We start from the raw sequence: 14,198 nt of genomic DNA on the forward strand, positions 1-14,198 counted from the left end.
AGTGCCACCCACACTGGTTTAAATGTAACTTAGATATTTGGGTTTCACCATGTAAAGGTGCTTTGAGTCACTAGAGAAAAGCGCTATATAAATATAATTCTAGGGCTGCGAATCTTTCGGTGTGCCACGATTTGAATCAATATCGATTCCTGGGGTCACGATTCGATTCAAAATCGATTTTTTTTTTCAATTCAACACGATTCTCGATTCAAAAATGATTTTTTTCCCGATTCAAAAGGATTCTCTACTCATTCAATACAAAGAATTTCAGCAGGATCTACCCCAGTCTGCTGACATAGATAGATAGTACTTTATTGATTCCTTCAGGAGAGTTCCTTCAGGAAAATTACATGCAAGCAGAGTAGTAGATTTTTGTAAAAAGCTTTTATAATTTTAAAGGACAATGTTTTATCAACTGATTGCAATAAATTAAATCTGTTTTAACTATTAAACGAACCAAAAATATGACTTATTTTATCTTTGTGAAAATATTGTACACAGTGTGTTGTCAAGCTTATGAAATGCGATGCATCTGTAAGCCACTGTGACACTATTGTTCTTTTCTTTATTTTCCTAAATGTCGAATGATGATGTCAATGAGGGATTTTTAATCACTGTTATGCTGAAATTATAACTAATATTGATACTGTTGTTGTTAATATTCATTTTTGTTTCACTTCTTTTGGTTTGTTCTGTGTCGTGTTTGTGTCTCCTCAATTGCTCTGTTTATTGCAGTTCTGAGTGTTGCTGGGTCAGGTTTGGTTTTGGAATTGGATTGCATTGTTATGGTATTGCTGTGTATTGTTTTGGAATGATTATAAAAAAATATATAAAAAAAAATTGCTTTTTTAAAAATGAGAATCGATTCTGAATCGCACAACGTGAGAATCGCGATTCAAATTCGAATCGATTTTTTCACACACCCCTGTATCATTCACTTCACTTATATAGTGTATATATTATATAATAGTGCAGCATATATCATATACTATATCTAAATATTACATTGTTATATTTATATTGCTATGATGGTACATTTTTAGTTTACTTCATACCTTTTTGTTTTCACCCTCTTTTTGTGCCCTTGTGTGCGTTATCCTTTCCATCCTTACCCTTTTCATCCTTTGTAACTGAACTACTGTGTGGAAAAATTTCTCTTGTGGATCATTAAAGTTTGTCTAAGTCTAAGGATTGAGAACATTTTTGGTTTTTCAAAAACTGCAGGCCATGATCATCAAAACTATAAGACATAAAAACTTTGACATATATCACTTTATATGTAACAATGTTATATTAGTTTCATATTTGAAGTCAAATTGCTGAAATGAAAGGACTTCTGCACATTATCGACATTTTGGAGTTTCACACAGCCTGCATGCATTCAGATGTAAATACTACATAAACAAGATTCTGCTTTAAATCAATGTTTTCACTCTCAGCTCATTGAGTGTGTTAGTAGGTCAAGAGAAATGCCAAAGGTCAAAGGTGAATACTGACTTAAAGAAGTCCTCCTTGCAGTAGACGCTGCCAGCCCGAGAGAAGCACTTTTCGGCCAGCGGCGTGTGGCAGTCGGCGCACTTCAGGCACTTGGAGTGCCAATGTCTGTCCAGAACCTTCAGGATGAACTTGTCCACAATGTGCTGACTGCAGCCGGCACACTGGGGGATCTCTACGGGGTGACACACACAACATAAATCCCCATCTTGTCATCACTTTTTAAAATGATCAAATCCATCAATATATGATGCTTTAAGGTAGCAAAATATTACAGGATTTGTCACTTTTCATTAATAGCATGAAATGAACACTTTAAGTATAAAGAGCCACATGATGATTCACTTCAATGGATGCTTTAAATCACAGGTGTCAAAGTCAAGGCCCCAAGCCAAATTTGGCCCCAACATTATTATATATGAAATAATATGCGTTAATAAAATGCTGAATATTTTATTACTAAATATATTTGTTCTTTCCATTTTGACATTAAAAATCATGTACTGCATGCAATTGAATATCTTTTCAAATTCAATATTAACATATTATATTATCATTTATTCCGAATATGTTTATATTTTTTATATACATTTTCATATATTATAGATTTTTTTGTAAAAATAAAGCTACTGTGCTTAAAATATCTGCTTGACTTATGATTTCAAAAGAAATTATCAATCAAATTGTAGACTGTAAAATTTACAATAGATTTTACCGTCAAATTCCGCCGACTGACTTTTTTTTTTTTTTACCGTTTAATCAACTTTGATACTGTTTTATTTTCCCACATACAATAAGACAGTGGTTCTCAACCTTTTTTCAGTGAACCTTTTTTTAATTCAAGTACCACCTAATCAGAGCATGCATTTTTGGTTGGAAAAAAGAGATAGAGAAGTAAAATACAGCACTATGTCATCAGTTCCTGATTTATTAAATTGTATAACAGTGCAAAATATTGCTCATTCGTAGTGGTCTTTTTTGAACTATTTGTTTTTTTCACAGTTTATGTGAAGTATTATTCAATAAATATATTTATTTAGGATTTTTTAATTGTTGCTATTTTTAGAATTTTTTTGAAAAATCTCACGTACCCCTTGACATACCTTCAAGTACCCCCAGGGGTACGTGTACCCCCATTTGAGAACCATTGCAATAAGACACTAAATCATTTAAAAAATAAAAAATAAATTTACGGTAAAAAAAACAACACACACAAACAAACTGGCAGCTCTGTAGCTTAAATTTTACGGCTTAAAAACAGTAGTATTGTTTCTCCATTCCATTCTATTTATTCCATTTTTATATGCTGTAAAAAAATAAAAAATAAAATAAAAAAAACACTGCTTTTACTGTATAATTCTGGTGAATGAGCTGCCAGTTTTTAAACAGTTTTTTTTAATTAAAAAAAAATATATATTATTTTATATATATTCATTCTTTGCATTGTTAAACGCGGCCCTCAGAGGACAACAATAACGGCGATAAAAACCAGTTCGACACCCCTGCTTTAAATGGACATAGGCCTCGCTATGACCCAGCAGAACCACGTGATTTCATCCAGCCAATCAGCATCAATATGAAAAATAACCACACAGTGAAACGTGAAATATTGATCGATTTTAATTAAATATCGCAGAATGTCAAAATTAAATCCCATTTAAATGACAGCTCAATAACGTTTCTGAATGTAAGAATTGTATTATTATTAGACTGTACAAAATATTTCATATTGATACACAAAATAGTTCCGGATCCTACAATATTAAATTGACGTTTTTGTTGATTCGGAATGACTCCAACACGGGATGGACTGACACGTGGGAGTCACTGTCCACGGTGCTGATGTGTCCCGTGTTCGATTTGACTTCATCGTATGACGTAATATAAGTGTGTATATGTGTGTGTGTATATATATATATATATATATATATATATATATATATATATATATATATATATATGTATGTATGGATGTATGTGCGTGCGTGCGTGCGTGCGCGCGCGCTTGTGTGTGCATGTAATATTTCCATTTAGTGTTTTTTTTTTTATTTTCAGGAAATTCCATGGAAACATTTTTTATGACGAATAAGAAAGGGAAAAGCAACAATAAAAAAAAAAACACAAATAAACAACAAATTGGCAGGAACCTACAACCGGAAGTACACTAAATCTAATACATTTGTGCAAATTATCCCTTAATTAAAAACAGTTGCAGTTATAATTTTATCACATTCTGTTGTTTTTGAATACCACTACACAACTATTTATATTATGAATCTAAAGTTCAGCCACTTCTAATTTTGCATCAATTCTCTCAGTCGTTGCGATAGAAAACGTTTAAAAACGTGCAGATGTAAAATATTCCTTTTCGTATGCTTGGGAAAGATGATTTATTTATTTATTTCTAACAGACGTTGAGAATATTTCCAAATGACACTTGTAGTAAATTAGCACCCTGTTATGGGACTTTAAATCAAATAGCATTTAGGCCACCTCATAACGAATGATCAACAAATGTTTCAATAGGCAAGACAAAATAAGAGATGCTGAGTTTCTCATCCGTTGCCATGACTACCCTCATCATTATCTCCATCATCATCATTTCATTGAGCCTTATCATCTTCATCACGTCCACAAATCACTCGTATCTCCAGCTCACTTATATGTATATTACACGTTTAGTTCCTTTAAGTAGTGGCCTAAAAATACAAAACCCCTTTTATTCCTAGAAAAAAACAAAACACGTTTTAAATCCACGCGTGCAGGATGTCGGCACTACGGGGGGGCTGAGGGGTTGGATCTTTATCCAATCTTTTAATCTGCTTCGATTTATACAATTAAATAGCATAATCCTACCTTATATTAGCTATTTAGATATTTCAAAAATATATATTTTTTTAACATTTATCATTTACCAATCGTAATTCACTGATGAACGCTTTTTTGTTGGTTATTTTCCTACCTTTATGTTGAAATAATTTGCAATATTTCTATATATGTTTTGTCCTAATTCATATAAAATGCAAGCATTTTATATTGATAGTGTGGGATTATGAATGAAATATATTCGTTATTAAAATAAGTAATATGCGTCTTTATGCAACACACGCACATGTTTATATTGTATATATAATAAACACAATAAAGCGTTCGATCGCCGTTTTCAACACTGAACATGTCGGAAGCCAAATTAATTAAAAAAATAATAAAAAAAAAGTTTAATATTTCAATTAGATTAAGATTATAATGTATATATATAAAGGCAGAAATATTCACGGCCTTTTGCTGCGTTCAGGTGCATCAGGAAAGATGCCTTCCTAATGTCCCGTGTCTGCGTGCCTGCCATCAGATAAACACGCAACTATTGCAAGAAAATGGTTCTTTAAAAAAAGTAAAAAAGGTTGATTGAAAAAAATGGTGTCTTACGTTGCAGTGGCACTCCCAGGATGTCCGGTAAACTCTTAACGGGACTCTCTGTGGGGAGGATCGCCGCACTTTGCATCATCGTGATCCGACACGCAACACGGTGGGCCCCCCTCTCCTGCCTCCTGGATCTTACACCGAGACGTGGGCGATCCTTGCTCTTATGTCCAACTGCGATGGCGTCCGGTCAGTGCCGTATCGGGTCGAGCCGCGCGGAGCTCTTATTTTTTTTTTAGGGGGGAGAGGATCAGACAGTCTTGCAGGGTCCATTCGGCGCTGCGGGCCGTGACGTCATCGTGGCAACAGGCTCCACGAGGACCAATAGGAGAGCTCCAATAAAAATAAAGGGGAGGGGGGGGGACAGTTATCGTTGTCATCGAAACTCCTCCTTCGAGCATCCTCGGGAGGAGGGGAGGCGGGACACTGAAATGGTGGAGCCCACAAATAGCCCACTGCAGTGTGTGTGGCCCCCAGTTCTTCTGGGGGCCACACTAACCCCAACCCTAACCCTAACCCCAGTTCTTCTGGGGGCCACACACACCGCAGTGGGCCACACTGAGGATGACCCACATGTTTCATATATACTGTATATACTTATCTATATATGGATATAGATAAATATGATTTTAAATGAACCTTCTTATTATTTAAGTAATTCTGAGGCTTTTTCAGTTCAGTTTCACTTTATTTGGATACGATTTTTTTTTGATGCATACGAGGTGGCGACACTCCAGGGTGTACCCCGCCTACTGCCCGAATGCAGCTGAGCGAGGCTCCAGCGCCCCCCCTTCCCCCACGACCCCAAAAGGGACAAGCGGTAGGAAATGGATGGATGGATACAATGTACTGCGTCACATATTTCCAGTTTTTTAATTACAGCATGTTCTAAAAGGAGTAGGAAGAAGCAAAACTTATTTAATCCTACCCCTCATACCATACAAACTAAAAAAAATACAATTCTGGGTTATTTTGATAACCCAATTTATGAGTTGCTGGTGTTGGGTTAAATTCCGAAGTTGTTTTTATGAATAGTAATCATTTTTTGGGGGTGATAAGGGTTTTATTTTAACTCTATTTCTGGGTTTTCTAAAATGATTAACCATTTTTGGGAAAAAATCTTTTTTTTTATTATTAAGGGAATTTTACAATGGATGAATCTCAAGATTATTTACAATCACCCAACAATAAGGTAGCATAACTCAATGTTTGGGTTAAAATAATTCAACCTAATAGTTTGGTTGGGAATAACACAAAATTCATTTATCACAACTCAACTTTTGGGTTAAACGATTTGACGCAAAAAGTTGGGCTGAAAAAATTTAACCCAGAATGTTGAGTTCAAATAACTCATACAAGGGGGTCGTCCTTTTCTGAACCAGCAGTTGGGTTAAAATTTGGTTATTTTTTTAACCCAACACTTTTTAGTGTAGCAATTGTATCCCATTTCCTTGGTCTCTGTAACAGAACAGTGACTACATAAATAATAAAATACCATAGTAAGTAAACAAATATTAAATAAAAGAAATAAAAAGGGTTCAAGATGTTCATCATAATTCTTGTTCTGTGTACTTTGTGAACACTTGGAGTTTGAACAGTCTCTTAAAGTGAATCATATTGATGCTTTGTTTGATTTCTTTCTTTAATCTGTTCCATAATTCAATTCCACATTGTCAAGGCGTGGATTTTGGTATGGTTTGTTTTCCTGTGGTGCAAAGCGACTGGATCGGACACGATGTGAAGGTAATGACATAATTAATCTTAACTCAGAAATATTACAAAAACAACGGGTATAAACAAAAGGCGCTCTCAGAGGAGGTTCAAAACTTGCCTATGAAAACTAAAACTTGCACTAAGGCAAAACTGTGGGCAACCAAAACACTTACTGTGACTGAAAAAGAGCATGGATAACAAGGGTGTGTAGGAGGTGAGTAGAAGGTGATGTCACCAGGCTGACTGCCTGGCAACTACCGGCTTAAATATTGCTGTAGTGCTTGATAACAGGTGCGTGAGTTCAAATGAAACAGGTGCGTGAGTCGTGAGGACAGGTGAACTGATTGGTAGGCTTAGAAAAAAAAAACAATGGAGTGAAAAAACACGAACTAATGGAGTCTTGAAGTAATCTAACACAACTAAACAAAACATGATCACAAAGACATGACACACATACTGACATACTAAAATGTTTTAAGTGTTGTATGAGCATACAAATGTTTTAGATTACATTTTACTCGAGTTACGTTTCTCCTCTTTCGTTGGTAAGAATTGTTGTACATTCTTGGGTAGCAGGTTATAGTTTGCTTTGTGCATCATTTTAGCTGTTTGCAAAAGCACATTTTTTCTTAAATTTAAGCAGAAATAAGTGTCATGTTGTTGCTTTCTTATATGCACACTGATTCATAATGAACATTGTTGTCCTATCCATCCATCCATTTTCTACCACTTGTCCCTTTCGGGGTCGCGGAGGGTGCTGGAGCCTATCTCAGCTGCATTCGGGCGGAAGGCAGTGTACACCCCGGCCAAGTCGCCCCCTCATCGCAGGGCCAACATAGATAGACGGACAACATTCACACTCACATCTCACATCAAAGAAGAAAATAAGTACATGTTTGGCTGTCCTATGTTTATTGAAAAATAGGAATCGATGTAAGTGGGATCTCGATGATGTCTCATACAATATTGAGATTCCACACTGAGATCCAACGATTTGGGGAAAAAAGCTTTTGTCAATGCAGCTCTTTGTGCTTGGAACATGCTCCAAAGAGACTGGAAGCTGACTGAATTGTTATCCTTAGATGTTTTTAAATCTAAACTGAGAGCATTTGAAGGAGCCTCAGTGATCCTTAACTGTTTGACTCATTTGAATGTGTAATGTGAACGTAATTGTACGTGGAACTATGCGGCCTTTTGGCCAGGACTCTCATGAAAAAGAGGTTTTTGATCTCAGTAGGATTTTTTTCATGGTTAGATTAAAAAAAATATATATTTTCTAACATTCGAAGTGAAATGCTCATCATTAGTCATTTTTCTTTCATCTTATTTTTAAGAAAAGTGTATAAGTATGTAACATGTGATGTACTATATAAAGCTAATTATATTTTGAAGCAATAGTAAGAATAAAATGGTGACATACTATACAATTAATCATATTTTCTTATTTTTAAGCAAAATATGGATTAGTATATGATCTATAAACCGCAACATTGATAATGTACTTGAGAAAATTATTCATATGTTCTTATTTTCATGCAATATTAGTATGGATTATTTTGGATGGGAGTATAAAATGGTGGCATTGATAATGTACGACAGAATTACTCATATTTTCTGATATTTATTACAAAATAACATCATATGAGTCCTATATGTCGATACTGCGGCATTCACGATGTTTGGTGTTTTCTAACAGGTATGAAGTATTGATGCTCAATACATTTTAAGCGATATCCGTGATCTAATGTATCTTTGTGAGTTTTACTAGAAACATGTGTTTTTGTAAGGTTTGCAAACACAAAAATGTGTTTTTTTACTCAACATGACAGGTAGCTGAGATAGGCTTCGTGACCCCAAAAGCGACAAGCGGTAAAAAAAATGGATGGATAACAATAATGTTCTTAGAATCCTGAGATAATGTGATTGAAGCAATGAAAACATATTCAAACATAACTCCTAAACAAATCATCTAATAATATGAGACTTTTTGCATTAATACTTGTATTAATGCATCTTTGTCAGTTTTACTAGAAACACGTGCTTTTGTAAGGTTTGCAAACATAATATATATATATTTTTTTTACTCAATATGACAGTAATGTTCTTAGAATCCTGAGTTAATGAATGAAGCAATAAAATAAATATTCAAACATAACTCCTAAACCAAACATGCAATATGTATAATAACGCCTGTATTAATGTATCTTTGTGAGTTTTACTGCATAGAAACATGCTTTTGTAAGGTTTGCAAACACAAAAAATATGTTTTACTCAGTATGACATTAATGTTCTTAGAATCCTGAGATATTGCGATTAAGCAAAAACACATTTTTTCAAGTATAACTCTTAAACAAACATGCAAAATAGCTAATAATGCCCGTATTAATGTATCTTTGTGAGTTTTACCAGAAACATGTGATTTTGTAAGGTTTGCAAACACAAACATTAGTTTTTTGACTCAATATGACAATGTTCTTAGAATCCTGAGATAATGATTGAAGCAATAAAAAAAAAAAAATCAAACATAACTCCTTAACCAAACATGCAAAATGTCTAATAACGCCTGTGTTATTGTATGTATGTGAGTTTTACTAGAAACATGTGCTTTTGTACAGTTTGCATACACAAAAATGTGTTTTTTACTCAATATGACAGTAATATTCTTAGAATCCTGAGATAATTCGAATGAAGAAACATTTTTTTTCAAGCATAACTCCTAAACCAAACATGCAATATGTCTAATAATGCCTATATTGATGTATTTTTGTGAGTTCTACAAGGAACACATGCTTTTGTAAGGTTTGTAAACAGAAAAAATAGTTTTTTATTCAATATGACTGTAATGTTCTTAGAATCCTGAGATACTGCGATTAAAGCAATAACAAATTGTTTCAAGCATAACTCTTCAACCAAACATACAAAATAGCTAATAATGCCTGTATTATTGTATATATGTGAATTTTACTAGAAACATGTGTTTCTTCAAAGTTTGCAAACAAAAAAACGTGTTTTTCACTAAACGTGACAGTAATGTTCTTAAAATCCTGAGATAATGTGAATGAAGCAATAAAAAAACATTTCAAGCATAACTCCTAAACCAAACATGCAATATGTCTGATAATGCCTGTATTATTGTATGTATGCGAGTTTTACTAGAAACATGTGCTTTTGTACAGTTTGCAAACAAAAAAATGTTTTTTTTACTCAATATGACAGTATTGTTGTTAGAATCCTGAGGTAATGCGATTGAAGCAATAAAAAATGGTTTCAATTAACTCCTAAACCAAACATGCAATATGTGTAATAATGCCTGTATTATTGTATCTTTGTGAGTTTTACTAGAAACATGTGCTTTTGTAAGGTTTGCAAACACAAAAACGTGTTTTTTTTACTCAATTTGACAGAAGTGTTTTTAGATAATGCGATTGAAGCAGTAAAAGAAATATTCAAGCATAACTCATAAACCAAACATAAAATGTGTCTAATAATGCTTTACGGTGCAATCTTATTTCTCTCCGTTTTGCACAATGCCAGGTGTGTATGTGAATGAAATGTCTCATATTTAAGGAAATTATACAATCATCGCAGACATTGATGGTGTACTGGCTACATTTGAATGGATACTATTAGACTCATCGCTGTATTTTTAGTTTTCGTCACGCATTAATTATGCTCCTGTATGTAAAAACCTGCACTGCAACAATGTAATGTGTGATAAATAAAAGTCTCTCCTATCGTAGTATGTTTTACAAATATTATATTTTACATTCCTTTGCTTTAAACACCATAATATTATAATTTTGGGCTACACAATTCATCTTATTTATTTGTAAGCAATATGTCTGCAAGTGCCTCAGATACTTTTTTTTTCAACTTTATCTGATCATATTACACTTTTCATCTATTTAGGAGAGTAATAAATAGATGTTGGACTATACATTGTGGTAGTGTAGAACAAGGGCCTCCAAAGTGTGGCCTGGGAGCCATTTATGGGCTCGGAGCCTATTGTTGCAAAAAAAAATAATAATCCAAATAACAGTACAAATGCAAAAATTTTAATTTTTTTTACAAAATAGAAAAATATCAAAATGGCCCCCGCATATTTTGTCTATTCAGTATGTGGCGCTTCATGGAAAAATGTAATTGTGCACAATATGGATCCTTGGGTGTACATAATTGATGTTCAGCAAGGATTACTGCATAGTTGCTGCTGTTCTCTATAACCCTTTCTCTTGTCTTATGTTAGGTTGAGGTGCCAATGACGTCACTACAAGAAGACAAGGTGCAGCATCATACTGACACATCTCATTTGTGGGCTGTCTCCTCAAAGAGACCCCCGAGCCCAGGAGGACTGTGAGTTCAACCTAGATGAACTCAATACTCGCTTCCAATTTACTTCAAGTGTGGAAGGAAAGAAAAGCAGGAGGAGGCATCTAACAATGTGCACGTCTGATGAAAAACAAATAATTTTCTTCAACAAACTCTAAGACTATATTGAAAAGTATATTACTGCAGGAATAATAATAATAATAATACGATCTGCATTATTGCAAACGATCGTTTGAAATTAAAATTTGCAGTTGTCCATCGCCCTGGAACGCAACACAGCCAAACATTGCCATTCTATTTGATGGATCTGCTGAAAACGACAGACTATTCATTATAAATGTCAAACTCCCCCCCCCCCCCTCCCCCCCCAGAACTAATATAAATGCAACAAATGTCGGAATGACGTGTCATATAATGCACACATAAATAAACATGGAAAAATTTTGAAAAAAAAAAAAAATTATAGAGCAGTGGTGTCCAGACATTTTCCACCAAAGGGCTGCATAATGAAAAGTAAAAGTTTAAGGAGGCATTTTATTTTGTTAAAAAAAAAAAGGACAAAAACTAACATATTGCATAAAAACAGAATAAATATATTTATATAAAAAAATGTGGCCTCGAGTTTTCTTAGCCCACAACATATTGTGGGAAAAACAGTAAAAATTAAAAAAGAAAAAAAAAAGGGTAAAAAACAGATGTTACATATAGACAGAATACATACATTTATATACAAAACTTAGTGTTATATATAGCTGACAGAGGGGTGTTATTAAATATTATAGGGGTGTCTAAAGTGGGGTCTCGACTTTTCTTAGCCCACAAAATATTCTTGGAAAAACGGTAAAAATGTAAAAAAAAAAGAATAAAAACAGACATGTTACATATAGACTGGCGCCTATCTCAGCTACAATCGGGCAGAAGGCGGGGTACACCCTGGATAAGTCGCCACCTCATCGCAGGGCCAACACAGATAGACAGACAACATTCACACTCACACACTAGGGCCAATTTAGTGTTGCCAATCAACCTATCCCCAGGTGCATGTCTTTGGAGGTGGGAGGAAGCCGGAGTACCCGGAGGGAACCCACGCATTCACGGGGAGAACATGCAAACTCCACACAGAAAGATCCCGAGCCTGGATTTGAACCCAGGACTGCAGGACCTTCGTATTGTGAGGCAGACGCACGAACCCCTCTGCCACCGTGAAGCCTTAGACAGAATTCATACATTTATATACAAAACTTAGTGTTATATATAGGTGACAAAGGGATGTTATTAAATATTACAGGGGTGTCCAAAGAGAGGTCTCGAGTTTTCTTAGCCCACAAAATATTGTCGGAAAAATTAAAAAATAAATAAATAAATAAAAAGAAAGGATAAAAACAGACATGTTACATATAGACAGAATACCTACATTTATATGCAAAACTTAGTGTTGTATATAGCTGACAAAGGGGTGTTATTAGATTTAGATTTTTAGATTTAGATTTATTGGTCCCCATGGGGAAATTCATTTTCACTGCCGTACATTTAAACATATAGACATTACACATCACAAAACAAAAATGACAAAAAGACATCATACATGAACAACACAGTTGTTAGTTATTACAGGGGTGTCTAATGTGGGGCCTCGACTTTTCTTAGCCCACAACATACTGTCGGGAAAACAGTAAATATAAAACTAATTTTTAAAAAAGAACAAAAAGTCAATGTAATGAGAAAAAGCTGAAAAGTTGATACTATCCATTCATCCATCAGTTCTTTACCGCTTGTCTCTTTCGGGGTCGCGGCGGTGCTGGAGCTTATCTCAGCTGATACTGGTAACAATTAACACAATTTGGTCACACATAACAACGTTGACTCATTTTTAGACTTAGACAAACTTTAATGATCCACAAGGGAAATTGTTCCACACAGTAGCTCAGTTACAGAGGATGGAAAGGGTAATGATGGAAAGGATAATGTACACAAGGGCACAAAAAGAGGGTGAAAACAAAAGATATAAAGTAGACAAAAAAATGTACCATAGTAGCAATATAAAAAATAACATGTATGTAATATCTACATATAATATATACTGATATAAATTTTTTTGTTTAGTCTTTATTTGAAGGGACAATGCACAGAAACATTAAGCTCAAAGACAGATATGTTCTGTACCAATTTATAGCTAAATAGCTCATTTCCATCTGCAGTCCCTGGCTACCTGAATTAAAGGGATACGAAAATCATGCAATAAAATTATGACAATAAAAGCATACCATATTATGTAATCACATTTAAAAAAGACACATACTTAATATACAATACAACCACACTTCATTTACATCATCACACAAAGACAATACATGCTCTTGTTCACATCTGTCATCATTTGTAAAAACAACCATGATTTTAACAGACACACTTCACAATTTACAACAAAAAAACTGTCATGGATAAATATCATACACATTAAGTTGATCTGTCAAACATAGTGTCCACCTTAGTGACCGTATGAGCAGCTTTGATTGCTCTAAAGCAAAGCATAATTATGTAATATATACAATACAAATTCCAATTACAATGTACAATATTACAGTGTATGTAACAGCTGCAGCAAAAAAAAAGGCAGCATAAAATAGAGAGTAGATCTAGCAGTAAATATATATTAGAAAGTCAAAGAATGTGGAGGAATTTTGATATTCAATATAATCACTTGCCATACAGCAATAGATTATCTTTGTTTATTACCTGATTGCTTCCATGTTAGTTACCTCTCTTTGTTTATAAGATCATCTATTGCTGTATGGCAAGTGATAATACTGAATATCAAAATTCCTCCACATTCTTTGACTTTCTATTTTACTTGATCAAATGTTCAGCTTTTTTCTCAAGACAGTATTTATTTTTGCTCTTACATTTTTACTGCTTTCGGGCCAACAAAACTGGAGCTGCGGGCCCCAAATGTCCCCCAGGGGCCACACTTTGGACATCCCCGTGTTAGCGGCGGGCAAGGTGTCATTTAACGAAAACAAACAGCAGTAAAGAAGGAAGCAGTAATTCACACTCCTTTTTGCCACCTGTGACCCCCACCTCTAATTACAGCTCTTTATTGACATCACATGAATACCCCAAATAATATCCATGTTGCCATACTTCATGCAATGATATTAAATTGTGCATTAATTATCTTTGCACAAAAGCTAGAATGCATCATTACTATGTTTCTCTCCAAGAAATAGCCTTATTATGCATGC

General features: G+C 34.4%; 1 protein-coding gene across 1 annotated transcript in view; it reads right to left on the reverse strand.

Annotated features, from left to right (window-relative positions):
* Positions 1–5,143, reverse strand: part of lhx4 (LIM homeobox 4) — a 37,689-nt gene extending 32,546 nt beyond the window's left edge. Inside the window, exons 1-2 of the mRNA XM_061888291.1 lie at positions 4,921–5,143; positions 1,498–1,669 (exon numbers count right to left, since the gene is read on the reverse strand). Coding sequence (XP_061744275.1) covers positions 1,498–1,669; positions 4,921–4,999 — 251 coding nt within the window. The 5' untranslated portion in view covers positions 5,000–5,143. The remainder of the gene's footprint in view (positions 1–1,497; positions 1,670–4,920) is intronic.
* Positions 5,144–14,198: the final 9,055 nt, after the last annotated feature.

The sequence above is a fragment of the Nerophis ophidion genome, linkage group LG26 (genome assembly GCF_033978795.1).
Source record: "Nerophis ophidion isolate RoL-2023_Sa linkage group LG26, RoL_Noph_v1.0, whole genome shotgun sequence".
Classification (NCBI taxonomy): Eukaryota; Metazoa; Chordata; class Actinopteri; order Syngnathiformes; family Syngnathidae; genus Nerophis; species Nerophis ophidion.